The sequence below is a fragment of the Candoia aspera genome, chromosome 2 (assembly GCF_035149785.1).
Source record: "Candoia aspera isolate rCanAsp1 chromosome 2, rCanAsp1.hap2, whole genome shotgun sequence".
Taxonomy (NCBI): domain Eukaryota; kingdom Metazoa; phylum Chordata; class Lepidosauria; order Squamata; family Boidae; genus Candoia; species Candoia aspera.
In genome coordinates, this window is record NC_086154.1 from 60,975,728 (window position 1) to 61,002,816 (window position 27,089).

The 27,089-nt window shown below is 39.2% G+C and overlaps 1 protein-coding gene across 1 annotated transcript in view; it reads left to right on the forward strand.

Moving 5' to 3' along the window:
- The window catches only part of CACNA2D2 (calcium voltage-gated channel auxiliary subunit alpha2delta 2), a 675,105-nt gene that overhangs the window by 486,742 nt on the left and 161,274 nt on the right, over positions 1–27,089 (forward strand). Inside the window, exon 6 of the mRNA XM_063291953.1 lies at positions 5,301–5,439. Within this exon, the coding sequence (XP_063148023.1) occupies positions 5,301–5,439 (139 nt within the window). The remainder of the gene's footprint in view (positions 1–5,300; positions 5,440–27,089) is intronic.

Below are 27,089 nucleotides of genomic sequence, written 5' to 3' on the forward strand. Positions count from 1 at the left end.
TGTTTTATTTAGCTTAGCAGCTACGGTTATGCATTTTACTCTCAAAATGTCCTTTTGCTAAATGGCACTTGACAATACAAATGCAATTTCTCTGCAAAAGCAATGTCTCCATTCTCTTATTCATTTTCTGAGGAACTTCAACAGCTGTTGGTAAAGTCTACTAAATAAATACATACATCGTCCATATCTGAGACAAAAGCCCTCTTTGCTATACTCTAGATCATCATCTTAAAGTTGCCAAGGTTGAGAAACACTGCTCTGGATGACTCCTATGGTCCCTTCCAAATCCACAATGCTGTGATTCTTCTAAACTCTTGCCTAAATATTGTCTACAATAATATTATCAAGAGAAGATCTGGCAAGTGATCACTTGATCCAAGAAGGGTAGTTAATAACCCTCTTTTTGATTCAGATCTAGATGAACTATTTCTTTTTTTTTCTCCCTAAGCTGAGTTTATATGATCATTCCTCTGCAGGCATCAAAATCTCCTGTTTTTATTAGTTGTTTGTTACAAGTATCCTAATATACAGTATTTTTTCATTTTTCATTTTTGTTTTCCATTAGACATTCAGAATTCTGCTATTACTATCTTTGCACTGGTATCTCTTTATTCATATGTGTGTGAATGGGGTTAAGGAGATCCACAGGCTCCTTATTATATATGTTATACACATATGTCTAAACATGCTTTTTTAAAAAGGACTGGTGCTCGATTCTGTGTTGTCAATTTAACTTGGAAAAGAAAGCCAGGTTCTGGTTGCTCGTTCTATCCCAGTGAGTGTAGTACAGGTTTTCAGCTGCTTCTGCTGACAAGGAGTTTCATGTCACCATACTTTTAACTATTTTTACTATTTTAGGGGAGTATGCCATTCTGTCTACTCTTACACCATTTTGTGTACTCCATGGGCTATCTCCAGATGCTTCCAGCATTGAGTTCAGGACTAGATGATTGGTCAGTTTCTCCAAGCACCACCATTTACTTTCAGCAAACCACAGAATAAGTACAGATATTCAGTGACACATTCAGTTACATAGTCACATTCCTGTCAGTGCAAATAACTAGGGCATTCCAGTCAAAAATAGCCCCACCGACAACCGCACAAGTGCACCTTCCCTTCTGGCAGGTGACATTTGGTAGGATGGGAAACAAAGCTGGGGAAATCATTTTGCTTAACTTGTTCCACATTAAAGTTTTAAAAACAGCGCCATTAATTACAGAGGAAGAACAGGTTTCAGCAGCACCATTTATGCTGGCATACTTTTCTGCCAGTTCAAAGACTGAAGGATAACAGATTGGTTGGTTCATGGAAACTACTAAGCATTGCAAGGACAATCACAGTGAAGTCACTCAGAAAGTGGGGAAAAATGCTTCTGAATTTGGGAATGAAGATGACGACTGTGTGGAAGTGCCCTTAGTGGCTCATTCAACTCTGCATCTTACTCTGCATGATAGCTTCACAACAATACCATACAAATCAATTTAGTTTGTCTCTTCTGTCTTGCATTGGAAGACTACCATTAACAAAATGGAGCAAGTATTATGGTACTTGTCTTTTTGTATTTTGCAGGTCCTTCAGCTTTTTGGTCATATCTCTTTCTCTCATGTATATCTCAGTGGTATCTTCCCAGAAGGACATCAAACAAAGCATTTCTTATCTTCTCACAAAAACACAATCACAGACCTGCTTCATTTGTTCCAGTTGCATCCAGTTGTTGCAGCTGCAATTAGAAAAGAGTCATCAGATATAAAATATAGTTGGAGAACTTATATTTTAATACTCTGTTGGTATACCTAGCTTTAGGAAGATTCAGCAGTTGGAAGAAAAGCGAAAGCTTTTAAAAACAAACCAGATGAGACTTTGTTTTATAACCAATTAAAGTCAGGAGGGCAAAGGATCTGGCAGGTGCTAAGGGCATTATGTTGCCTACCCCAGTCCTAGCCCAGCCTCTCTGTTTTAGTCATCCCTTCATTCTGACACAGAACAGAAAAGGAGCTCTGACATGTTGTCTGTCAAGAAAAGATTCTTGTTTGAAAGCTGCTTAGCCATTGTTCATTGGGCTAAATCTTGCTTCAGTACCTTTGACGTAACGATTCCATGCCTAGCTGCATTGACTACTCATTAGAGTAGAGAAGTGGAATGAGTGTGTGTGCCTGTATGTGTGTGTGTATGTATGTATAAATAAGTGCATCAATGGAGATAACATTAAATCGGCCAGGTAATTTGTTACTCATCAGTCTGTTCAATTTCCACAGCACCTTTCCTCTTCTAGGTGCTCGAGTTGTATCTCCATAACAGGCTAGGATGATCTTGCAGATCTTTTTAGAGGACATTTCTTTTTCAGAAAGGTAGAAAGGCACAAGAGGATCAGGCATGCTTGATTTGTTACTAACCAATAGGAAACCCTTAGTTGAAGTGGAAACAACAGGAATATGGGGAGAAAGTGACCATGCCATGCTGAAATTCCTGATTTTAAGGGAAACCATAACTGAGTGTATGAACTTCAAATAAGATTTTAATAAACTCAAGCAAGAATAAGCAGGATCTCAGAGCAGAAGAAATTATTCAGAAAAGTTGCTTCATCTGGGTGAGAGTTATAAAAAAGGAGATGCTAAAAGATTATTTTAAAAAAATCCAATGATGTTTTAAAAAAAGGAGGATGACAGAAGAAGCTAGTGTGGTTCTCCAGTTGTTTAAATGTACATATCAGAGGTAGAAAGTGAGACAAAGTTATCAAAGAAGAGGTAGCTGTGGTGAACTCCTGATTTCAACTGTCATAATTTCTGGCTGACATGGCTAATATATCCTGTGGGGATTTTGAATTCCAACTGATCTGGTGGTCACCAAGTTGCAGAAGGCTGGTGTATTTTCCCCCTCTTTGCCTCATTTTCTCCTATGTTCTCTCTCTTGATTCCAACAACTTCAGCTAAATCATTGCCTTCCTTCTGATGATAATTGGGATAAGGTGTTGGAAGCTTCTCCTTGCCTTGCATTTAAGTATTTACCATCTTATGCATGGAATTTCTTTTCTAAAAAAGCCAACATGTGGTCCAACATGAAAAAAAATCCCACATCTAATTTCAAAACCTTCTAGAACAAGAAAGCCATTTCAGGAATGGGTATTTCAGCTGAAAAATGGGTAGCGAGCACAGTATCTGAAAGGATAGTTCTCATATTTATTCTAATTGCCTCACTCATGTATAGGTGTAGTTAGTGACTACTTAGTGTCTTTTTCCAGTTATCTATCTACACTGCTATGTAGTGGCTATTTATTTATTTATTCCATTTATATGGCCGCCCATTTCAAACAAATGACTCTGCGTGGCAAACAATCATAAAATCAAATACAACCAAATCACAAACACAATACAAAAGAAAATTAAATATTTGCAGCAGCCAAGAAAATTATAATCCATGGATATTAACATAACCAGGAAATGGAGCCCTTGACACACTTGGGACCCTAGGCCCAGGCACATAATGCTCTAATCATTTTAATAATTTTTAAACAATTTTCTTAAACAAAAATAAAGGTGGGTTGGTTTAATTCATTTCATTGTGCTGTTTGTTACCTCTTAGTTTTAGCTGTTTCACTGTGCATTTCTTGTTAATAAAATGCTAGCAAGGAAGGAAGGTTTGGCCCTGTTATGTCTGTTTTTAAATGTTAGCAACTCCCCACACACCACTTCTTTTTTGACCTGCAGGATTTGGTCCATGCAGGTGGATTCCTTAGAAAAATCTGTTCCAGGCACTGCTCTTCAACCAACAGGATGAAGGTTTCTCAGTTCTGAAACTCCAAGGGAAAACAAACAAGCAAACATTTTTTGGGTTTCTCCCAAAAAAAGGCTAAATCTCCGTTTAAAGAGTAAACCAAGGCTTCTTTCAGAGATCTCTCTCAGGAAGGGAGGGAGAAAGCACAGAGGCCCCTTCCAGCCTCATCAGCAGAGAAGGCTGCCATCTCTCTCTCTCCCCATTTCTGTGCCATAATTAAATATTGTTTGCATTGCTTATTGACAGAGCAGTAAGCTCCACTGTGTTTTAATTTGTTCTTTGATAGTTGCCTTTTGCTGCTAATTGATTTTCAGGGGGCGGGGCTGGCTTGTCTGATTTAATACCTGTCACGCTACTGAAAACTGAAAGGCAAGGAAAACAGCCAGGGAAGGAGTTAGGAATCCAGACATCTTCTCAGTTTTCTTCATAAGCCACCTCCGCCTGACAGAGCGTCTTAGCAGCTACGGTATGCCATTCCCAGGTAGCTGTTGCCATGGAGTTTATTCAGGAGTGCTGAGGGGTATAAACATCTGAGTTTCCTAGCAACACACACACACACACACACACACTGGAATGGGTAGATCATTGGATAGGAGATGCTGTCACTAGTGGTGCATTGTAACTGTTAAAAATGGGAGCTTTGAGGTGGATGCCTCCATTTCAAAAGAAAAGTCTGCAAGGTGCATTACTTGCCAGCCTGAATCTCAGGCTGAAATAATATTTGGAGCCCATTTTGCAGGATTGTTTCAAGAAAACAATAAAATGGGAGGAAGAGGCTTTCATTCTGAACAGAAAGATGCATTTAAAAAAAATTCTACAAGGATCATAAAATTTGGTACAAAATTTTAAAGTCACGATCATATAAAACTGCAATTTAAAATGTCTTATATAAACGTGAAGGTTTAAATCAGTACTGAAGTCAATCAATATTAAAACTGGATTATTATACAATATCACAATTATAACCAGCATGACTCAAATTATAAATTATAGATTGGGATTAAAAAATTATACTAATTTCTGCCTAATCTAGAAAATGATCTCTTAATGAATTTAATAGATCATAAAAAGATCTATCTTTTTATTTAACAACTCCATCAACTTTCTGATGAACCAGTGATATTTTGTTAGGAAAAACTCAAACTTTGGATATGACACACACCTGTTTATAAGACTATAACCCAAAAATGTTAACCCAAGGGTTAAATTCTATTATCAGTGTATGTGAGTGTGTGTATGAACACACACACGCATATACTGTACATACAATTGTTAGGTTGGCACAGTGCAAGCATGGATAGCAGCATCGTTTGTAGTTGTATCTCAGATTGTGGAGGTGCCCCAAGCTGGCCTCCTGTTTGGAACTGCCAAAGCCCACTGAGTCCATTTTGAAAGTAAGAACATAGTGGTTCCTCTTTCTTGGGGTCTGCCCAAAGGCAAAAACCTACTTTCTGCTACACCATCTTCTGGGCACCATCACTGTTTTCCTGACTTGAGCTCCTATGATATGGCTTCTTTTCTTTCCCTAGGATGACCCAGAGGGGGAAGAGATTGAAAGAGAGAAATCCAATTCCTTGAAGCTGGAATTCACAGAAGACGACAACTTTAAAACCAAAGTTAACTACTCGTATGCTGCTGTACAGATACCTACAGACATCTACAAAGGCTGTAAGTTCTCCCTTATCATAGAACTCTTCATATTAAGACCAGAAAAAGTGTCATATGTGTTCATTTTTTAAATTTCTTCTATGACATAAAGAAGAGAATTGGATTAATTTCCCCTTGCATTTATGGATCCTTATGGAAAGATTACTAAGAAACAAACCAAAATATCTACTTGTTCTGTGCTTGCGTTTTCTGGGACTGATTCTTGGCCAATTCTTTGCTACCTTTGTTGGAATTATCAGGGGTCAACTCAGCATTGTCTCACAAGCATAATAAGAGGGCTTATCTGGTAGGTGTGTCTCTATTGTGCTTGTGGGAAGTCACATGGGTCACCTGATTTCCTCTTCCTCCTCCTCCTTGAGTCTGGGAGATTTAACAGTCTCCATCTTTACCTCATCGGCAGACATGCAGGCAGGAGGACTGCATAATGCAGGCCTTGTCTTCTAACATCTTGCTTGCACACAAACTTTCTATTCCACATAAAAAGTGTCTACAAAGAACCAGTGATGAAGTGCCTTTCTACTATGAACCTACCTGTATCCAGATCTGCTGAATAAAGTAATCTACCTCTACTTTTCTTCTTCTAACTGCTGTGTGAAGACTGAACTCATTTCTGAACAGAATTAAGCTTGATGTGCAAGTTCTCTTTTTTGGTCCACACTTCTACTCTGCAAGACTGCTGTTAGCTGCTTGGAGTTCTTTTATTAACATTTAAAAACTCCATCAACTTTCTGATGACAGTTAGCTGCATGTGGGTACTCCATTACCTGAGTATATAATTTGGTCTACGAGAAAGTGGCTGTTGCTTCCTCACAGGAAGGTATTATATTAGCCTCTCCTAAGCTGGTGTTTTTCTAATGTGCTAGAGGACAATTCTAACACATCAGGTAGTCTGGGATTGTGAGAAACTGTAATGGTATATGGGAAAGACCTTGGGAGATGGGGCAAAGAGATGCTGCCTGGGGAATTGTCAGATAAGAGACGGCATAGCCTGCAGCTGGATAGTGGGAAGGGCAAGAAGCTCAGAAGGGACCCTCTCTAGTTTCCTGGGCTGTAAAGGAGATGGCGGGAGAATTGTACTTTCAGACTTGCAAGATTCTGTTAACATAGCCTTACAATAAAGTAGAATTAGCTTATCTGGTCGTGTTTCCTGTCTGGTGACAGAAACAGAGTCAAGTGTGTCTAAAAATTGAGGAAAGCTGAACTGTACTGTGGTCTCAAGTACTATGGAAAAACTGTAGATGAATATCTCAAGAACCCTGTGAATTATAAAAACTATTTGGAGTTTTGCCTAATGTTTATGAACTAAAGACATAGAAGTGGAGTCGCCCTCAGGTTAAAAATCTAGATGGAAAAAGTGGAATGAAATTTCTATAGCACCAGTGGTTAAATATGTAGGGAAAGTAATAACCATCTTTGTCCCCATATGCTGATGCTCACAGTTGCCCAGACTTGGACACAGCATTTCAAGTGGGATATGACCAGGCAGAACAGAGTGGGACAATTACTTCCTATGATCTGGATTCTATGCTTCTATCAAAGCATCCCAGGATAGCATTTGCTATTTTTTGCAGCTGCATCACGCTGATGGCTGGTAAACTTGTGCTTGACAAGTATATCCAGAACCTTTACAGTATCTGGAAGCTGTGAGTGATCTGGATGGGAAAGAACAGGCTTCAATTCAATCCTACCAAGACCCACAGGTCCTCAAGCTGGAGAGATTTCATTCTTGACTCTGAGTGGGGTTGCACTGCCCTGCTCAGATTCAGTGAGCAATCTGGGGTTCCTCAGAGATTCACAGGTCCTGCTGGAAGAGCAGATGGCAGCTGTGGCCAGGGAGGCCTTTGCACGACTTCATCTTGTGTGCCAATTGCTCCCATTCCTGGACTCACACCTTCATCATTGGTGGATTGATTGGATTATGGCAATGTACTCTATGTGGGACTGCCTTTGAAAACCATCCAGAAGTTTCAGTTGGTCCTGAATGCTGCAGCATGGAAAGTTATGGGCATCTCTTGCTATTCCCACATGACACCTCTACTATGCAAGCTGCACTGGCTCCCAATAAGCTTCCAGGTAAAGTTCAAGGTGCTAATTATCAGCTATAAAGCCCTACATGGCATATGACTGGGTTATTTGTGGGAAGTTAAAAAGTTCTGCCTTTTCACCAGCATCATGACCAATTCACTACTTTTTTCCTCAAGTAGACCTCACATTCTTTGGCTTTCCTTATATTTTTCATGCACCTCAGGAACCCCCTTTTGTTGTTATTGTTGGTATCTCTCACAAGTCTTCTGAGTTTTGCCCTTTCCAGCAGAGTTCTACATTTAAGGAGACAACTGTATACTATTCTTTGATTAGGTTTCCCTGTTCCATTTCCTGTACATATCCCTTTTTCTCTTCAGCGTTTAAGAAAGTTCTGCATGTATATGCTGTATGCTGGCCTCTTTAGATTTCTCCTGTTTTTTCCTTCTCATGGGAATTGTTTGTGATTGTGCTTTCAGTATAACATTTTGTAGGACTTCCCATCCTTTCTGGACACTGTTCTCCGTTTTAAGCCATTAGATCAGACCTCTCCTCACAGTTCATCAAAAGCCACTCTTCTGAAATCTAGTACCCAGGTCTGACTCTTCATTCTTTTTCCTCTGGGTATCATGAATTCAAGGATAACCTAATTACTTTCTCCCAGGATGCCAGCTGTTTCAACCAATTCCTCCTTGTTGGTGGGGATTAGGTTCAGGAGAAAGACTCTCTTGTTCTTTCTCCCACCTTCTGACAAATGTATTTGTCAGCAAAAGAGGACAAGAATTTGTTGGACCTTTGATTTTTGGCAGAGGTTTCCAGCAGCTGTCAGGATAATTGAAGTCCCCCATTATCACTATTGCATACCTCTTTGAGAGACTGGTCATCTGATACAGAAAGGCCTCATCTTTATCTTTTTTCTGCCTGGGTGGCCTGTAATAAACTCTGATGGTATCACTTTTGTTTCTCTCTCCTTTTTTTCTTACTAATATACTTTCAACAGGATTTCTGTACTCTGATTCCTGAACTCCTATATAAACATACATTTGCTTTACATGTTAGTTCTGTTCCTTCTAAATAAGTTGTAGCCTTCCAGTGCTGTGTGCCACTAATGAGTATCATCCCACCAAGTTTCAATAATACCTACCCATCTTATTTGTCTTCCTGAGTTAGGATCCCTCATTTTCCCTGTTTGTTTCCCTGGCTCTGTATTAGGGTAGAAACATTCGAAATATTGAATGGTACCACTTACAGCCTCCACAATAGTTTCCTCTAAATTTCTCAATTCCCAATTTGGCCTCCTGTTTCACCTTTGTGTTCTGCCTTCTTGGCCCTAGTCTTGACTACATATTCAGTTCTAGGTCTGTGCCACCCTCTTACTTCTGTTTTAGTTTAACACCCTCTTGCCAAACACTTCCTTCCTGGTTTTTGTGATATATATTCTGTGTCCTTCCAGGAGTTTTCATGAAGGTATCATAGGACATTGCTGTTGAATCTTACTCATTCTCAGTGACCCCAACTGCATATCCAGCTGCTGACTTCCAGGATTCTGTTGTCCCTTCTTGTGCCATGACCCTCAACTGGAAGCACTGATGAAAAATCTACCTGCACTTCCAGCTCCTTCACCCTCCTACCCAAAGCCTCATAGTCTCTGGAGAGTCTTTCAGGACTCTGCATTTCCAAGAGAGAAACATTTAGTGCCAAGATAGGCAACAACCTACTTTAAGAAGCACAGCCATTGGTTAAGGAATCTAGAGTTGTAGTTCAACAATTTCTGGAGCATCAGACATTACCACACTACAAACATGACCACAGGTTAAATGGGAAATATTAAAGGTTCACTGAAGATCCACTTCTCAAAATTCAGTAACCCAGAGTGGGATCTGTGTTAGATTGTTAGCTGCCCTGCACCAAAACCACCTGCTGATTTTTTTTTTAATGGTACTGTCACCTACATCTCTTTGTGATGGGCTGCAACTGTGTGCCCTTTGGCCAGATCTGCTGCCTGATCCTCTTTGAGAGTTGGGACTGATCTGCCTGGAAAGTGCCACTGCTGTGCTGAACCTTCTCATTGCACGTAGCAAAGAATGGCTTTCACCTGGGCAGCTTTCCGAATGATGACTTCTGGCTGTTTGAAAGTGGAATTGCCATGCTAATTAAGAGGGGCACAACCATTTTCTTGAGTACCATATTGAAAATGCTTCTCCTGTGAGTCAGAGAACTGAATCTGATGGGCGGTTGCAATGCATGTCCCCATCATTTTGTTACTCTGTGTCTCAGGCAACTTTGCCCTTGTGTCTCACTCCCTCTGAATTTTGCTTCTTTTCATGAAATGAAAGACAGGAAGTTTGTAAATGCTCAGTCACAGAATAGTTGGCTATATGCATAATTTGCACTACAGGCTATCTAATTTCTATTTGGCGCACTATTGGTTTGTGCATTGCTTGTATTGTATTTCTGTCCACTGCTATTACACATGAGTGTATTTGTGTAGGGTAATTGTGAAGTAATTGGCTTACCACAGCAGAACGGATAAACCACAGTTCCTGAATCAGATGAATCAACAAAGGAAAGGGGAAAATCATGACAAATTCTACCAACAGGAATTGCAACTTCCTGTGCACGCAATTCCAGTCCAGAGGCATTTTTAATGTACGCAGTAATAATACATAGGGAGGAAGAATAGCGGCATATGCCTCATTGAAATGATGCGATTCTCCCTCCCTGGTTTCTAGCAACTCGGGGAAATTGTGGATGCATTCATGTCCCAGGCTCATCTGCCAATGGATAAATATGAAAAAGAGATCTGATCTCAAATCCCTGCACCAGCAACAGAAGTGAAAAAAAACTTTCATCCAACCTTGCTAATCCTGAAGGGCTCTTTGCCCCAGGAAAACTTCATGGTGTAAACACTTCCAACAGATCTGCAATCTTGTGGGATTAACCTCTGCATGCTTCCAAAGCTCTTGCCATGGCTGCCTGCTTGCAGCCCAATTCGTATCCAGCCCCTGCACGGCTTATCGGTGGGTAGAGACCTTATTCCTTCTCATCAGCTCCGGAATAGCCATAGCCAAGCTGAGGATCTTTTCTGAGAAAATAAATTTGTTGTCACCCACAAAGGTATTATTTCTCTTTTGCTGTAGGAAGGTAGGATGGAACAATTATTCTTGAGACTTAGCTTTCCTGCACTGGATAGTAACTGGGAGCTCATGAAGGCTTTTTTTGTCTTCATATCAGCAGAGAAAAAGGTGCTTCCTAACGTGTCCTGAAATGGGCAGAGTTTGTCCATTGCATTGCTTACATTTCCTAATGTTCATTCTGCACAATGCAGTTGGAAAAGGACATGGCCATGAAAGCAGCGCAAACCCTTTTTTCTCTCCCCCACAATATACCCATTTATTTATTCCTGTAAACAAAAGGTTAAGGGAAAATTGTTTCCCAATTCCAGATATGGATCAAGAAGCCAGTGGTATTAGTGAGGAATGCAAGCAGTCCTGCAGCCTGTAGAGGAGTGGTGTCCTTCTTATCCTACTGTTGGGTAAGCGGCCCCTCTGTGCTGCTGTTTACCTATGTGGAGCATCCTACAGTCAAGGGTCTGTGGCCCCTTCCCACGGCCCTCGGCTTCTCCATCAGCACAGTTTGCTGATTATGGGTCTGTGCTGCCCATCTTCACATTCAGCCATAGCACAGGTAAGTGGAGCAAGCAACAGCAGGAGATCATTGTGCACAAAGTATTAGCAGGCTAATATAGGCTTCCCACCATGTGGGACACAAAAGGTTTTCTATATACTAATGCCCACTGTGCCTTCCTTTCTTGCTATTTCCAACTACAGAGAGGGGGAGAATATACCACGTGCTAGAAATATAACTCTTGGCCTCCCTTTAGTGGCAACTTGGAGGATCAAGATTGTTAAATCTCTGGCACCTGCAAGCTTTAAGACCTTAATAAGGTTTTTAAAATTCTCTATTAAATCACTTAGGAATGTAATCAAAAGTGACACAGAAGCTTAACTTTTACTGCCTTTCAGCCAGACTGTAAGCTTAGAAAGGCAGATTTTCTTTTAAACTCAAGTTAATATCATTGTGTAGAGAGGCTAATTCTGCCCAGCATAAGGGCAATTGGAAGAGACGAGGCACTAACCTTGCCTAGCTAGTTCAATAAGTGGCCTAGACTCATAATATGTATGAGACCTTGAACTGTCACCTAATACAGGGATGCTCATCCTCAGGTCCTGGATTAGAACTCCCATAATTCCCTGTTGGCATGTTAAGTGTCTGGGGATGGCAAATCAAACAGCATGCTAACTTGAAATTATGGAGGATGTTTTCAGTCACATTTGGAAAGCAGCAGGTTGAGGAAAGGCTGTTTTTGGTGTTTTTCACTTAAAAATGATGCTACCCCTTTTAGACTAATTCCCTGACATTTGCTGACCTCCTGAAACAAGTAATGCAAGCAGGCAGTATTCATGCATATGCACACATATAGTATACATACACACACATGCTTCTTGGAATCCATCTGCTGAATTGTCAGAATGGTTGACTCAATACCACCTAATATTATCCTTTTTAATGGCACTTCCTAAGATACACCTGCAGAGGCTTGTTACAGGCATAAAAGGAAAACTGTATCCATGGAATGATTTCATTGCGTTGGCACCAGTGGATTAAAAGTGGTGATTAGTTTTATTACCATCTTTGTTCAGACCAAGCTGCTAATGAAGATTTGGGGTGGGGGAGAGAGAGCTCAGGGTAGGAAGCAAGCTGAAATACTCACGATTTTCAGTCTCTATTTCCTAATGCATAACAAGTGTTGATGCCTTGCCAAAGCCACATAAACAGAAAATTCAGACCAGGAGATTCACTTGCTAATCTCAGTGACTTGGGGATTTGTGGTTTATGCCCCCAGTCACCACTGTGGCCATCATCACAATATGGTGTGGATAGTGAGGGTTGTGGGTGCCTTTTGAAGAAGGTATGTCACTGATTGGAAACAATTATTTTGAAATACTTTTAAATGAAAATTTGTCACCATATTTTGACAATTATTTTATGTACCTTTTTCCAGTTATATCAACTCACACATCAGATACTCCAAAATATTTTGGAGTATCCAATACAAATAGATAATACCCATAAGCTAACCAAAATATTTTGGAAATTAGAGAACATCTGGAAAATATGTGACACAAAGGGTGCCACTGGAGAGAATTTGAAAGCACGTTTTTGGAAAATAGGTTGGTTTGGGGTTTCCTTCTTTCTATCCTGATGACTATTTTCAACCAGACGCTTGGAGAAAGAAAGTTACTATTGCTGTTGTTTAGAAATATGTAAAATGTTCAAAATGTTTTAAGCAGAAAATGCTCTGTTCTAGATTCAAAACAACTATCCTGACTATTCCACAACTGTTCTGTACTCAAAATGGCTCCAGTCTGAGCTCAGAAAAACCTGTTTCAAGCTTGAGACAGAGATGTTTTAAATTTGAAACATTTCCAGAATGACCAGAACAGCCCTGGGACACTTTCAAAAAGGTCAGAGCAATCTATTTTGAACTTGACAAGTTTCAAATTCAGAACATTTTGCACACCCTTATTCTTTTTTCCTTTTTTAATTGACTGTATTGGTATTAGCTGTTGGGAGTGCCCTGTGAACAGAAAAGTGCCCAGAATTGTAGGATATAATAAACATTTAAAAATCATAAAGCAGATTTACAACAGTTATTTGGGGCCACATTATATCTAGACTTTAGCAATTGTTGAGAGACATATTAGACATATTGGATATCTATCACAGTGGAGACCAGTTTGGATAATTCCAACAGTTGATGTGGATCTCAAAAGTCAATCTGCTTATAGCTTTATTAGATGTTTAAAAACATCTTGCAGGATTTGGACAAAAACGTTTAGGAAGGAGATCTAAGGTCTTGGAAGCAAACAGAACTGGATTGTTTAAGGGGCTCAAGGCAACATTTCAGTATATCAAAAGACATAATACAAGAAAGACCGTCATAAGATGAAGGAATTCATTTAGAGATAAGCAATGTTCTCCAACCTAATGACTTCCAGAAATATTAGAACTATCTATTCCAGAATTTCCTAGCAACCTGTTGGACTAAGAGTTTGGGGCCATCTTCTATATTCACGGTGCATTTTGGCCTAATCTGTACTAATGATGCTATTTTTCTAAGGCAGTCTTGACATAGACTATAGCAGTAGATGTTTCATTAGTTTTTGCAGAGTTCAGTGACCGGTGAGATGTTTGCCCTGATGCATCCTGTGTCCCCTGTATTGCTTCTTCATCATTATTAGTATTTTTAGGTACTCCCAATTGTGGCTAGCTCTGATTCAGAGCATAATTTAACAGGTTTGCTAATGAACATGTTTGCTACTGATGCATGTTATTGTATCAGTATCAGCTACAAATGATCCCAACAAGCGTTGTTACTTATATAAGGTTTGGCATAGCTCTGAGATCATTCCTCAGGTCCTTGCCTACCTTGTGATGCTACTAACATTAGGCCAGGCTGAATTAATTCTAGGTTTGTTCTCTTGATAATTTGTATCATGTGCTTTATCATGCCACATATTCACCAAATTATCTTTATGCATCCTGTTATCCTGGGGTGTTTCCTGGCAAAACATGCACTTATAGATTAAAAAAATCTCACAGTTGGTCATCATATTCTATTGTAACTGGTATCCTATTACTCTTCTGCTGAGTTACCTGTGAGAGTGCAAGTTACCTCATCAATGTATGTGCAAATGTTCATCTTGATGAAAGTATTCTTTAGTCATGGTTAAGAGAAGAAAGAAATGAATTGGTTGGGTTGTCTTTTGCTCAATAGAAGTAGGCACGTGTGAGAGAAGCATAAATGCATGTCAATTTCCATAACCTGCCAACTGAAATACTTAGTAGGCCTGAGCTGAAAGAGGAACTTACATTTCATAAACACTTGTGCAGTTGTACCCACCCACCCACAATTCCCCCCCTCTTTTCATAAATTAGAGAGCTTGATAGCTACAAAAATATTTGGATTGCTATTGCTAATGAACTGAGTCCAGCGAGGGATGCAGTTGGTCTGCAAGTGGACTCCATGTACTTCACACCCTGCCATTCTACTCATTTGCCTTTCCAGGTGTTACAAAGCCAAGTCTGCCAGACTTCAGGATGCCAGAAGGTTATTGTATTCTCTGTGTAGTTCTCGTGTAGTTCTTATAGCTGAGATTATTTGAGTGGGAAAAAGTCTGGACCCCCAAAGGGGTCAGGGACAGTTGTGCACAAAGAAAACAATCATGGTAAAGAGTCCACTCACAGGCATACACCCCTTTTGCTTTAGGTGTTTACAAGTGCTAGTACTGATGGTCTCTGTTGGCCCCATTGCACTTTCAGTGGAACCTGCAAATATCATTGGTCATATATGTTCTACAAATGTATATCTATAGTTCTGTAAACCAAAAGTTCTTAACCAGTGGTAAATGTACCACCAGTGCATGCAAAAGTGATTAAGGAGGAATGAAGAGTACCTCCTTAAAGCTTAATTCTGAGAAGGAATGGCAGAGCTGGCTCTCCTGCCTGACTATGCTCACCCTGGCCGTGCCATGCCCAGCCCAGCCCAGCCCAGCCCTGTTTGCTGTCTCTCAGAACCCATAATGCCGCTGTCCATTTGGGCTGTAGTAAGCCCCAATGATGGTGTGGGGCCCAGGTCTGACTGTTCCCACTACCCTTCGGCAGTAGCAGCTACCACTAAAAGTGGTGAGAGGTGCTACTTGGCAGACTATCACACCCTGGTCTCTTTGAAATCTGTGTGGAAGTCAACCTTGGCATTGTCCCTGATCTCAGCTCAGCCAGGAAAGCATAACGAAGACCAGTAACCTAGATGCATTCTCCCTTCCTGCAAGATAGCCTTGAGCACTGACATGGAACACTCTTTTCCTAGTTGGCCTTAGCCATTGCCTGCCAGGTAAAAATTCAACAGTTTTCCTCAACTGGGGAGTGAGCTTGAGAACTTGGAAGGAAAGAAGCAACACTGGTTGAACTTCTGCCTTATCCATTATTATTTTCCCAACATTGCCGGTTTATCCTTAAAAGCTGCCCATCAGCATGTGAACCTTTATTCATCTCTTTGTTTTCATGCTTTTGGGTTTCTAGTGAGATCCAGATTCTTTCATGGACTGGTGGATGGGATGCAGAATAGAAAAGACTGAGAGCCATTGCTCTAAAGAAGAAATGTTACTGTTACTAGTGCTGCACCTGACTCTCTCAGTCCTTCTCACAGTAAGGAATTACCAGAGGAATCACAGCATCCGCAAGAATTAATTGTTGGTGCCCTGTTTTCCTACTCTGGATCTCAAGGTCCCACCAATATATTTGTAATAATAGCAGTTTCCCATGCATAAAAATACACTGTGCTTCATAAGAAACTGATCACAATAATGCTGGTTCTGAGAAGCACACAGCCAATGCACTGGGGAATCCTGGAATATAAACTTAGGAAATGAACAGGAAAATTAAGTTAGAAAATATAATTGAGGAAGTCAGAGAAGAATTAGATTCCATTTTGTGCTTTTCCCCTCCTATTCCTGAATAATAACCCAGAACTCACTTTTATTTACTCACTGTCATAATTTCAAGGCGTGCTCTGTGTACAAACAGGAAACTTGCCTGTGATAAGACAAATGGAGAATATCACAGCTTACAACAGTTTTAGGGCATATCTGGGTAATGTCAAAGGATGCCTTTTGGGGGAAGAGAAAATAATCTTGTAATGGGAGGGTGCATGTACTTCATTTAAAAAAGAAATCAAACAAGAGAATGTGTTTTGAAGTGAGGAAGTTCACAGTTTTTTAAATAATTACCTGAACAGCTAAGCCTCTGAGGAGGTCACTTGCTATGGGTGTGCTTTGTGGATTTTCTTGCCTAAAAGCACAACAAGCCATGCCTGCAGCATTTTTTTTTTCCTATGCGGGAGGCAAGGATTGCAGAAACAAGTTTCCATGCTTTGTTTCATAAGCAAAACCAAGAACCATCAGGATGGGAGACTGGGATGCTGTAGCAAAACATTCATTCATAAAGCTACATTGTATTATTTTCTATCCCAGCTTTATTATTTTTATAAATAAATCAAGGTGGTAAACATACCTGATACTCCTTCCTCCTCCTCTTTTCCCCACAACAACAATCCTGTGAGGTGAGTTCGGCTGAGAGAGAGCAACTGGCTCAAGGTCACCCAGCCGGCTTTCGTGCCTAAGGTGGGACTAGAACTCTCAGTCTCCTGGTTTCTAGCCCGTTGCCTTAACCACTACACCAAACTGGCTCTCCAGTTTTAGAGTTTTTCTTATATGCTAATTATTGTATTGTTTCTTGATACAGCTTTTATTCTGCTTTGTAAGCCACCCCCAGAAGAGAGGACAATTGTTGACCGTGTAACTAAAATACATAAATAAAAGCAAGATAGAAACACAGGAGTTTGTTAGGACAAGAAGAGTTTGAAGACCCTCTGAATCCCTTAGCATAGCTATCAAGTCAGAGTAGCTCTGAGGACCGTGATAGAGGATAGCTGCCAATGGCTACACTAGGTGGGAAGTTAGCCTCCACATGCACAGAAAAACTTTGGGGGTCTCTCTACTGACAGGCATGGGTGCAAATGTATGCCAACCAGACCTTTAACTCAGGAAGGATACTCTTTTCAGGACATGAGGAAAATGTTATGAATATGTATGAAATCCCACAAATCATTATCCCTGCTAGTTTACCCATACAGGTATAAGTGACTCTGCCAAGGACATCTAGGAATATATCCTATCTTCATTGAATAAACGTTGATGTTGCCTATTCCTAGATCTCATTTCATTTTATTATGGTTTGGAATTCATAAGCAGGGTTTACCAATGTGATCTGTGACTCTCAGTTTATGCCCAGAAAGTGGGCCCTACTGATTCCGTGGAACTCAGTCGACTGCAGTTAAGCATTTAGACAGGGCTCATGGTGCGGCTTGGTTCTGGCAAGAGTTTTAAGCAGCAGGTAAGGATTTGCCAATGAGTAGAAGAATGACAAATATTTTGTCGGAGTTTATCTCTCACTCCTGATATATCTGACAAGTGCATTTAAGAGGAAGAGGAAAATGTGAGTAATTTGCTATTTTTTTTTTTCAAAAATGAAAAGCTACAGTGCTTGTAAAAAGCATAAGCAATTATTATTATCTGTATTCCAAGGCAACCAAATTATACGATCAAGTATTTTTCAAAAGACAATGAGTTAAAGTAAAAATAAAAGTTAGCAATCATAGCAAAGTATTTTGTAATTTTAGGAGGGCATTACAACATGGTGCAGTGACTTGATGAGAAGTAATGGGAAAAATCATCATCCATGAAAGGCTACTTTACGCATATTTTGTGATCTTGTAGAGATGGTGGTCTAAAGATATAGTCAATAAATAAATATGAATAAATAATTACCTTTGCATCCATCTGTTGCAAAGGTATTTATTTATTCATATTTATGTTTATGTATGCATATAAGAGAGATAGGCACAGTAAGTGTACACATGGATGTTCTTTATTTCATAATCAACTTAGAAAAGTGAAAGAGTTATCACAGAACAGGCACTGTGGAGTATTTTATCAAGAACCAGTACATAAATCAAGGCAGTTCATATGCTCAGTTGCCACTGACCAATAAATGTGCATGCAAGGGCAAATCAGCTCTACAGGAAATAGATCTTAGCTTCTACAACTAAGTCAGCACATAGCAACTAATGCTACAGTTTTATATCACTACTTTACCCGGGAGTAAGTCCAAATGAAACCTAACTTTTAGGTCTTACTAAGATTAGGAATGCCAGATGTGAAGACAAAAATCCAGAGGTTCACCAGATAACATCAGAGAGGCACAGAAAGCATTAAGCTTTTGCTTCCATAAAGTGGCAATCTGGATTGTTGTACTTGAGAACTGCTAGCCTTAAAATTGTACTATGTAATAAATCAGGGGGGGGGGGGGAGTCTCAGTTGCACATAGTATGAGATAGGAATAAAAGGTAGAGGCAGCCATCTTTCTATCAAAAAATGTTCTTAATTGTTCTCAATCAGCAGTTTCTGCTTTACACAGAATTTACATCATTTACCCCAGTATGAAGGTTAAATGTTATTGTTAGTATACCATTCCTTATATAGGTGTGAAACCTATTCACATTGTGAAAAGTACTGATATATTGTCTAGATTATGAAAATCAACCTTAATATTTTCAAATCACCTAACAGTACCAGAATGATATATGAAATACAAAATCCACAATTGAAAAATAGTAGCATAATAACATAGAACTAATACATTAGGGCCAAAATGCCTCCAATCAAAGGAATACTATAAGCAATAAAATCACTAAACCGTTTAAAGAAGAGAGGTTTCAATCTAGCTCTGAAAAAATGAGGTTTTAAAATGCTTGGCATTTTGAGGAAAACACTGAACTCTAGATGGAGCTGAAAAAAGCACTAAGGTCGTGATTCAGCCACTGATTGCAAGCACAGAAAATGAATGGTAGATCTCTTGGTTCATGGAAATATGCTCCCAGTAGCCAGAGCTAAGTATTTCTCATTGCTACCTTCCCCCCACAAAAAATGCTACACTTCTATTCCAGGCAAGTGCACCACTCAATCCATACCTAGCCATGGAATTGTAATGAAAAGGACTCTGCACGTGCCCATCCACATAATAAGGCATCCTATTCTGAAGGCCTGGCCAGCTCAGAAGCTCAATGGACTTGTTTCCAACAAAATGCAAAGTGTGGTCTAGGGAATCCAGGTCAGAACAGAGTGAGGGTCTCCAGAAAGATCTTTACCATTGCACCAAGCTTTGTTTATTTATCAGGCTAAACCAAGAAAGAAGAGGATGGAGATGCAAGCTTAAGCCCTGCAGGTTCTAGAATAGCTAGCTTTATTGGATTGTAGGAGGGAGTGCTTGGAGCATCTCTATCCATTTAGCATTGGCTAGCACAGGCATGGAGAATTGTAATCTCACATACTTGGAGGGCACCAAAGTCTGTCTTTCAAGTACGAACTGACTCAGGACCTAGTAACAATATTATACTGTACATGAAAAATTGAAAATAATTTTTAAAAGGATCTCCACCAAGCTACTGTAGGTACTTGCTTACAAGCAAAAATGTACATTCCTGTGGCTAAGTTTGCACATTGCGCTAAGCAATGTTTTGCAAACTGAATAAGTCACAATTGGTTGTGTCTGCCATAAGCCATGTTTGACAAACCATAATGGCTGCATTCATCTAGCATGCTAAGGCAAACCCAATTAAATAAGATCTTGGCTTAGTGCAGATTTGAAGTGTATAGTATATCATTCTTTTGATAGTATATCATTATTTTCCATTCCAAAGAAATGATTCACCCGAAACATTGGAGAACTTGCTCCATTGTTTTCAACAGGGAAAATAAATGCTTATATTTCCAAAAGCATTGTCTAAGTTAAACTACTGAAGCTACAAAATCTCTGGTATGAATTTTCTGTAAGTATTTTGCCAGAAATACATTTCAAAGGGAGTGGGACCACACTGCTTGTCTTTCAAAACCCAGCTCTTACCCCTTAACATTCAAGCACTGTAAACCATAACTGTTTAGAAAATTGAAAAGTCCTTGGAACTAACCCCCTAGAAAGTTTCATTAAGATTGATCGTGTACTTTTGGAGATATTAAATGTTTTAGCCCCTATTATATTCTTGATGCAACCTTAATTATTCTGGTGCTATCATGCCTGAATAATAATGTGAAATTTATACATTTTGAAGGCAAGACATTTTGAACAGTATGGCTTATAGGGAACAGCCTTTTTTCTTTTCTTGTTTTGGGTGAAATTGAAAAGTACAGAATTTGATTAACACCCATTATTGAGAACTGCATATATAAATTATTGTATTTCAGAATGGTCACTGGCATGTATTTAGGGCAGTGTTGAATTTCCTAGGGGAAGCAAATTTTCCTTTCCAACCGGCTGAATAGCAGCCTATTAGCTTCAGCCTGCAGCAATTTAGAGCTCTTTCCATTACTGCTTTTTGTTCTCCGTTTGCCTCTCCCTGGGATTCTTGTTTCCCAAGTGGTTTGTACTAAATGCGGTGACCTTACAGCATCATGCGAGTTTAGTGCCCTGACACTGTCACTGAGGGTAAATGGAGCCAAACTTTTTACCTTTCTTTTTCTTGGAGGTGGTGAAGGGAAATTTTCCCATGGTTAAGATAACTGGATCCACAGTTCATGCTGGCTGTTGTGCATGACATCTATTGCCCAAATTTGCAGAATATCACAGCAAAGCAGGGAGCCTTAACTTTGGTGCATTAGCAAGTGGGGAGTCCTCTGCAAAGGTCTGTAGCAACCTCTAAACCACTCCTCATAAAAATTGTCCCTTGTAAAAAGCACAACAAATGCTCCTTCCAATTTGGTTTCCCGTAGACATATTCTGCTCTTCTCTCACTCACATTGAGGTAACCTGTTGCCTTCCACAGACAACCTGAAAGCTGCTTGAGAAATGGGTCACTAGCCTGACAACATTAAGTTCCTATGGACTGTAGTCAGCATTTGTTTGCAGAGAAATTCTGTGTAATAAATGGAGCCCTTCCTCATTAAAATTCATCTTTTTCCAGAATGAAGGGTTTTCCTAGAAGGATGGGCTGGGCTGGCCTCTTTTCAGCACCAAGGACAGTCCCCTAGTTTTACTTGCTCTTTTTCAACTTCTTTGCAAATTTGGGCTATTCTTTCTCAAAAATTAGTGAGAGGAGTGCCATTTAATCTAGTGGCTGAATTCAGCAGAAGCTTTAGTTCTTCTACTTTGCTGTCTCTTGTGTTCAGCCACATCACTGATGACAGACTTTGAAAACATCCTCCATAAAAAAGGATTAAAGTCCCATTACCTTAAGATTTTTCATTCACACAATACCTTCTTTATGCTGTAAGGTATCATGCCTTTGCAGTATGTAATATTAGAACTAGTTGATTAGGAACAAAATATTCTATTCACTGCTCCTACTTTTGACACAATTGGGTTTGCTGGGGGGGAGGGGCTTGGTTTTCACATATATACAGTAAAGTTGGGAAGGATCTTTCTTTCTACCACATCTTGTCCACATATCTTACTATTCTGTATCCACTAAGTGTCCCCTTGGACTGCTTATAGAATATCACTAGAGAAACACTCTTTGTCCTGTAGTAGTTTCTATCTCAAGTTGGCTCATGATCAGTAAGAAAAACAAAATACTTTTTCATATCATTTCCATAATACATACTCATTGAAAATTGGCTGTGTTAGACTGCAACTAAAAGTTGAACTTTAATAAATAAGTTATTTAAATGTTAAGACATTTTATCATGCTATTTGTGAGATAAGAAAAGGAAAAGAAAACTTAATTTTGTAACCTGCCCAGAGTCACTGTGTGTGAGTTGGGTAGCCATATAAATTTGTTTAATAAATACATACATACATACATACATACATACATACATTGGTAAAATTTACACCAAAATCATTCACTGTATTTTTCCAAACCTTCTTTGTCCTTGCAAACCATCCTTGCTTCAACCAGGTCTATGCATTACTTCTCAGGATAGTTTTGTTCTTTAAACTTCTCACTTCTCCCTTTCAGGATTTCATTAACTGCATCCAACCACAATTTTCTCAGTTTTCCTCTTCTTGACTCATCTGCTCTTCATAGGGTTGTTTTGATCCACATTTATTTTCTCTGTATGTCCAAGCCACTTCAACATACTTCTTTCATGATAGTCACTCTTTTTTACACAATCCTTGGCATCAACTCATTCTTGACCCCAACTCTTCCTGCTTTATTGCAACCCACTCCTGCTGCATTCAGCTTACTTATATGTCTCTCCTGACTTACCCAATCCTCCTTTTCATATAAAACAAAATAGGCATGCTCTTATAAACAATCCTTATATACAGATTACATGTCACCCAGTGTCTTTCTACCAACATTTGTATAGCTTAACATTTCTCACTCCATTTTCCCATTTTTAGTAAACTTTATACAAAGGTACATTAATTCATCTAATTACTCTAGTTTTTGGTTAAGTATGTGTAACTTGCAATCCTTGATTCCATTTTCTCTCAAAAATTCCCTTACTTCAATTTCATCCCAAAATATTTGATCACTTTTATATTTCATTCCAATCTCTCTGCTCGGGTCTTTTTGTTTAGCCCTCTTCACTCACTACTAAAACACTTTTTTTATTTACAACAAAACCAGCCTGCATTTTCTTTGCCTCTTTCAGTCTTAACCATTCCTTCTTCTGTTTGACTACATTCTTTCCAATCATCTTTTTAATCTGCCTGCAGATTATACAATAACTTTCATCATTTTTTGCAGCAATCATTATCTTGCAATGCAGAAAAGGAAGATGAGAGATAAGCACATACTTGAAATGGACTTTTTAAAGCAGATGCTCAGCAAATAGTCACCATTTTCATTCATTTATGGGTCCACAAATTGCCCAGTCACTTTTAATGGGCTCACTCTCATCTTGTTCCCACTCATTCAACATATTTCCCCCCTCCAATCACATTCATTCAGTTGCTATTTTTTTCCAAAACCTTATGCCTGTTTCTTCCATCATCACCCTTCACTGGAGTGTAAAATACAACAATAACCAACCTATGAATTCCTAATTTCAAACACACACACAACAAACTAAATGACAGTAATTAATATTTTCTGACATACATTGTAGCCTTTCTTTCATAATTGAGCCTGAACTTTCACTTCCCTGCAGGTATTCATCAGCTCCATTCCACAAAATCAGACAACCTTCATTCAGATACGTTGCATCTGTTTTTCTTTGTTTCATGTGATTTTACTCCTCTTGCTTTCAAATCATAATCTTCCATATACCATTGTCATAATCAGATACCGTCATAACTACTGACCTCTGCCTCAAGGCTTTGGTCAGCTGAGACTTTTCCATAACACTTTTTAGCAATATTATTTGATGGGCAGAAAAATGCTACGTAAAGCTTTTTTTGGTGGATAGAGATCCTAAAATAACTTTTGTTGTGGTGGGTTTGTAATGTAACCTATAGAATTAATGCTTTGCTAATAGTAAAGTAGGCTAAGAATAATCACAGATCTTTTTTATCAAGTGTATAATACTATGTTTTTGTGTTGTCTGGGTCTGTAACCTGTAATAAATATACTTGACTTGACTTTTTAGTAACACAGAGAAGATTTATGCTTAGTTACAAGCCACTGCCATATCCAGCACTCTCCATTAATAGTAAGGTCAATCCCAGATAGTTTCGGCACATTTTGGACAGTAGGTCACAAGCACAGTCAAAGCCAATTTTACTTCAAGCATGCTCATGCTTTTCTATGCAAGCCAGGGTCTCTAGAGGTTAACTTGCAAGCCAGTATACTGTGGCTTGCATCACACCCCCTGGGAGATGCATGCAGTATACTGATAGATACTCAGTATGCATGTGTTTTAAGTTATATTTTAATTCTGTATTTACCCATGCTTTTAATCCCTGAAGCTCTTTTAGTCATGAATCTGTTGTTACCTTCATTTTTACTGTTAGGTGCCTTGAGCTCCATGAAGGGGAGTTGAAAAGGTGGGATATAAATTCAAAAATAAAGATTTAAAGAGAGAAAGCGTTTAATGAATAAGTGTTACGTAAACTATCATGCATTATATCTCCCCCTGGCAATGCAGTCATGCAAACTGCTAATGCTATGATAAGGATTTCATTCATATTAGCTAGAATCTAGTGGATAAGGAGTATGGTACGGGGAGGAGTATGGTACGGGGAGCCATGCAGTCTTTGAAACCTCCCAGTGATGGAAAGTCATACTTAAAAGTAAAAAGAGTTTCATATGGATTGTCATGTTCAGAGAGGTTTCTGATCTCTGTATCATCTGTTGCCTCATGTCTGATTTTAATGAAAACATATTAAAATACTAAGATAATAAATCATTCTGCTTGATAAGATGATTCTCTAAAGTTTTGACTAAACCTTGGTTTCTCACAGGTTTTTCCCCATTCAGACCTCCTCCCTCATGGACAGGTTCCTCTTTATCACTTCTCTTTTTGTGCCTTTATTTATTTATTTGTTTGTTTGTTTGTTTGTCAAATTTTATTACCGCCATCTTCTCCCCAAAGGAGGGACTCTGTGTGGTTTACAGAAATAAAATTTAAAATTCAATATCAATATAAATACAATAATAGACAATAAAAATATCAAACATAATAAAATATAATAAAATCCAGATGGCTAGAATTTGTGTTCAGTCTGTGAGTATAACAGATCGTCCTAGGGTGCTAGCCATCCCCACGAATGGCTGTTCCCCATCCTGCTCCAGCCATGATGGCAAAACCAGGTTTTTACCCTTTTGCAGAAGTCCCCAATTTATGTTCCCTCTTTCATCCTTTTTGGGCTTCTTCCTTTATAGAGGAATCCACTATCAGCCTAACTGAGAAAGCTCAAAGCAATCCTCTCACCCAGCCAAGAAGAGCAAGAATCCAGGCCACACCTTCTTCCCGCCCCTCTTTGGCAAATGATTACAGATTTAATTAAAACTAGCATGGTAAATTAAAAAATATATTAAAATGCAATTAGTGTGTGTAGTGACGGGTGACTATGGAGAGTGTTATATAAATGTTTTAATTAGCATACCAGCTAGTGATAGTGCCCCTCCACTGCTTCACTGCTGAAATTCTTAGATGAGGGTGGAGTACTGGGAAGGTAGCACGGAAATTCCAGCTTTGTAAATCAAGAGGAACAGTTTGCTTGTTTCAGTCCCATTACAACTTGTGCTTGTGTTTCTTGCAAAATCCACTGCTGCTGTTTACCATCCATAATGGGGAATCAAGGGATAATATTAGGAAGATTTTGAAATGGGCTTCATAACACTGCAGTGAGAGTTTTGAAAACGTAATTCTGTTCGAAGTCTAATATTGTGGTTTGTCCTTACAAAAGCCAGTTCAAAGTTAACACTGAATGGATTACATGCATACAGCCACAATTGCTATGAATGTGTACAAAACTAAGAATTCGTACAGTAGGTAGCTGCGTATTATGCTCCACTGAGTGGGGATAATGCAAGAACCGGAGATGAGTTTTGTGAAAAATTGTGCAACATTCTGAATAAATGCAATCCAGGGGAGAAAATTATCCTGCTAGGCAACCTGAATGGATGGGTGGGAATGAGATGAGAGAATGCAGAAAAAGTGATTGGGCAGTTCAGAGACCCAAAAATGAATGAGAATGGCCACTATTTTTGAGTATCTGCTCACAGTAATCCCTGGTTCGAATACACGTTTTAAGTATAAGTCTATTCATACTGTATATACACATGACAAAGGAATGAAACTAAAACTAAAAGTATGATTGAGAAAGTTAGTGAAGGATATAAGAGCAATGAGAGGTTCTGAATCCAGGTCAGATTTTTTCTGTTAGTGTCAAGAATGAGAAATGGACATGAAAGAAAAGGAAAGAAGTGAAAGCAACCACAGTGAAGCTAGAATGACCACAAGAAGAGAAAGTATGAATCCTGCATGAAAAGGTATAGGTATAAAAGCATAAAGGTATAAAAAAGAAGCGTGCCTTTTCTGGGGCAGCCCCTGCCCTATAGAACACCCTTCCCCTTGGAATTCGACAGCCCCCTGCCCTTTTAACCTTCTGAAAAGCACTCAGGACTTGGCTCTTCCCCCAAGTGCTAGGATAGGTGAGCAAAGTTTAATTATGGTGCCAGGTTTTTTTGGTTATAGTATTTTTGGTATTAATATTTTTGGTTTTAATATCTGGTTTTAATATTTTTATTATACATATATGTGGTTTTATCGCTTGGTTGTGGCCCGCCCAGAGTTTGGTACAAGATGGGCAACTATATAAATGTTTTAAATAGATAAATAAATTGTAATGTTACAGTAGCAGAATCTTGCAAGTCTGAAAGTACCTCTCCCTTGCCTAACTTTTACTCTCCCAACAACTGGGGAGGGTCCCTTCTGAGATGATTTCTCTAGCCCTGCCCCTCCTTCAGACTCAGATTTAATTTATCAGACCAATGACTAGTGAATGACCACTGTGGCTGTTCCTCCTGTCTCCCAAGGTCATTCCCACATACCATTACAGATGCCTTTTCTTATCTCTTTTATGACTTTCTTATTGGCAATCAATATCAAATCAATCTAACATATTTTGCATTGCTCAGGCTGAGGAAAATGTTACATGTCCTGAAAATCTCTCTCTCTCTATTTTTTTTTCTTCCTAGCGTTTTCCCACAGGTGCAGGGTCCTCTTTTTGGATCAACTGAATGTTGATCCATTGGTTGCAACAGGAATTGACTGACTGGCTTGTCACCTGAGCCTGATGTTGTGGGCCAAGAGAGAGTGCCCAAAGTCACCCAGCCGGCTTTCATGCCGAAGGCGGGACTAGAACTCACATTATAATAATTGTACCTAAGGCTGAACAAAAGAAAACAAAATATTAATTTCTTAATTTCTCCAAAAGCTTCTCTTCTTACATCTGATTTGAATGGACAACAAACTTGGTACTTTAACACTGACTTTGTGCAGATTCTAGTGGCCTTATGGGAGGAACCTTGTAGCTATGCTAGTTGTCTCCTTTCC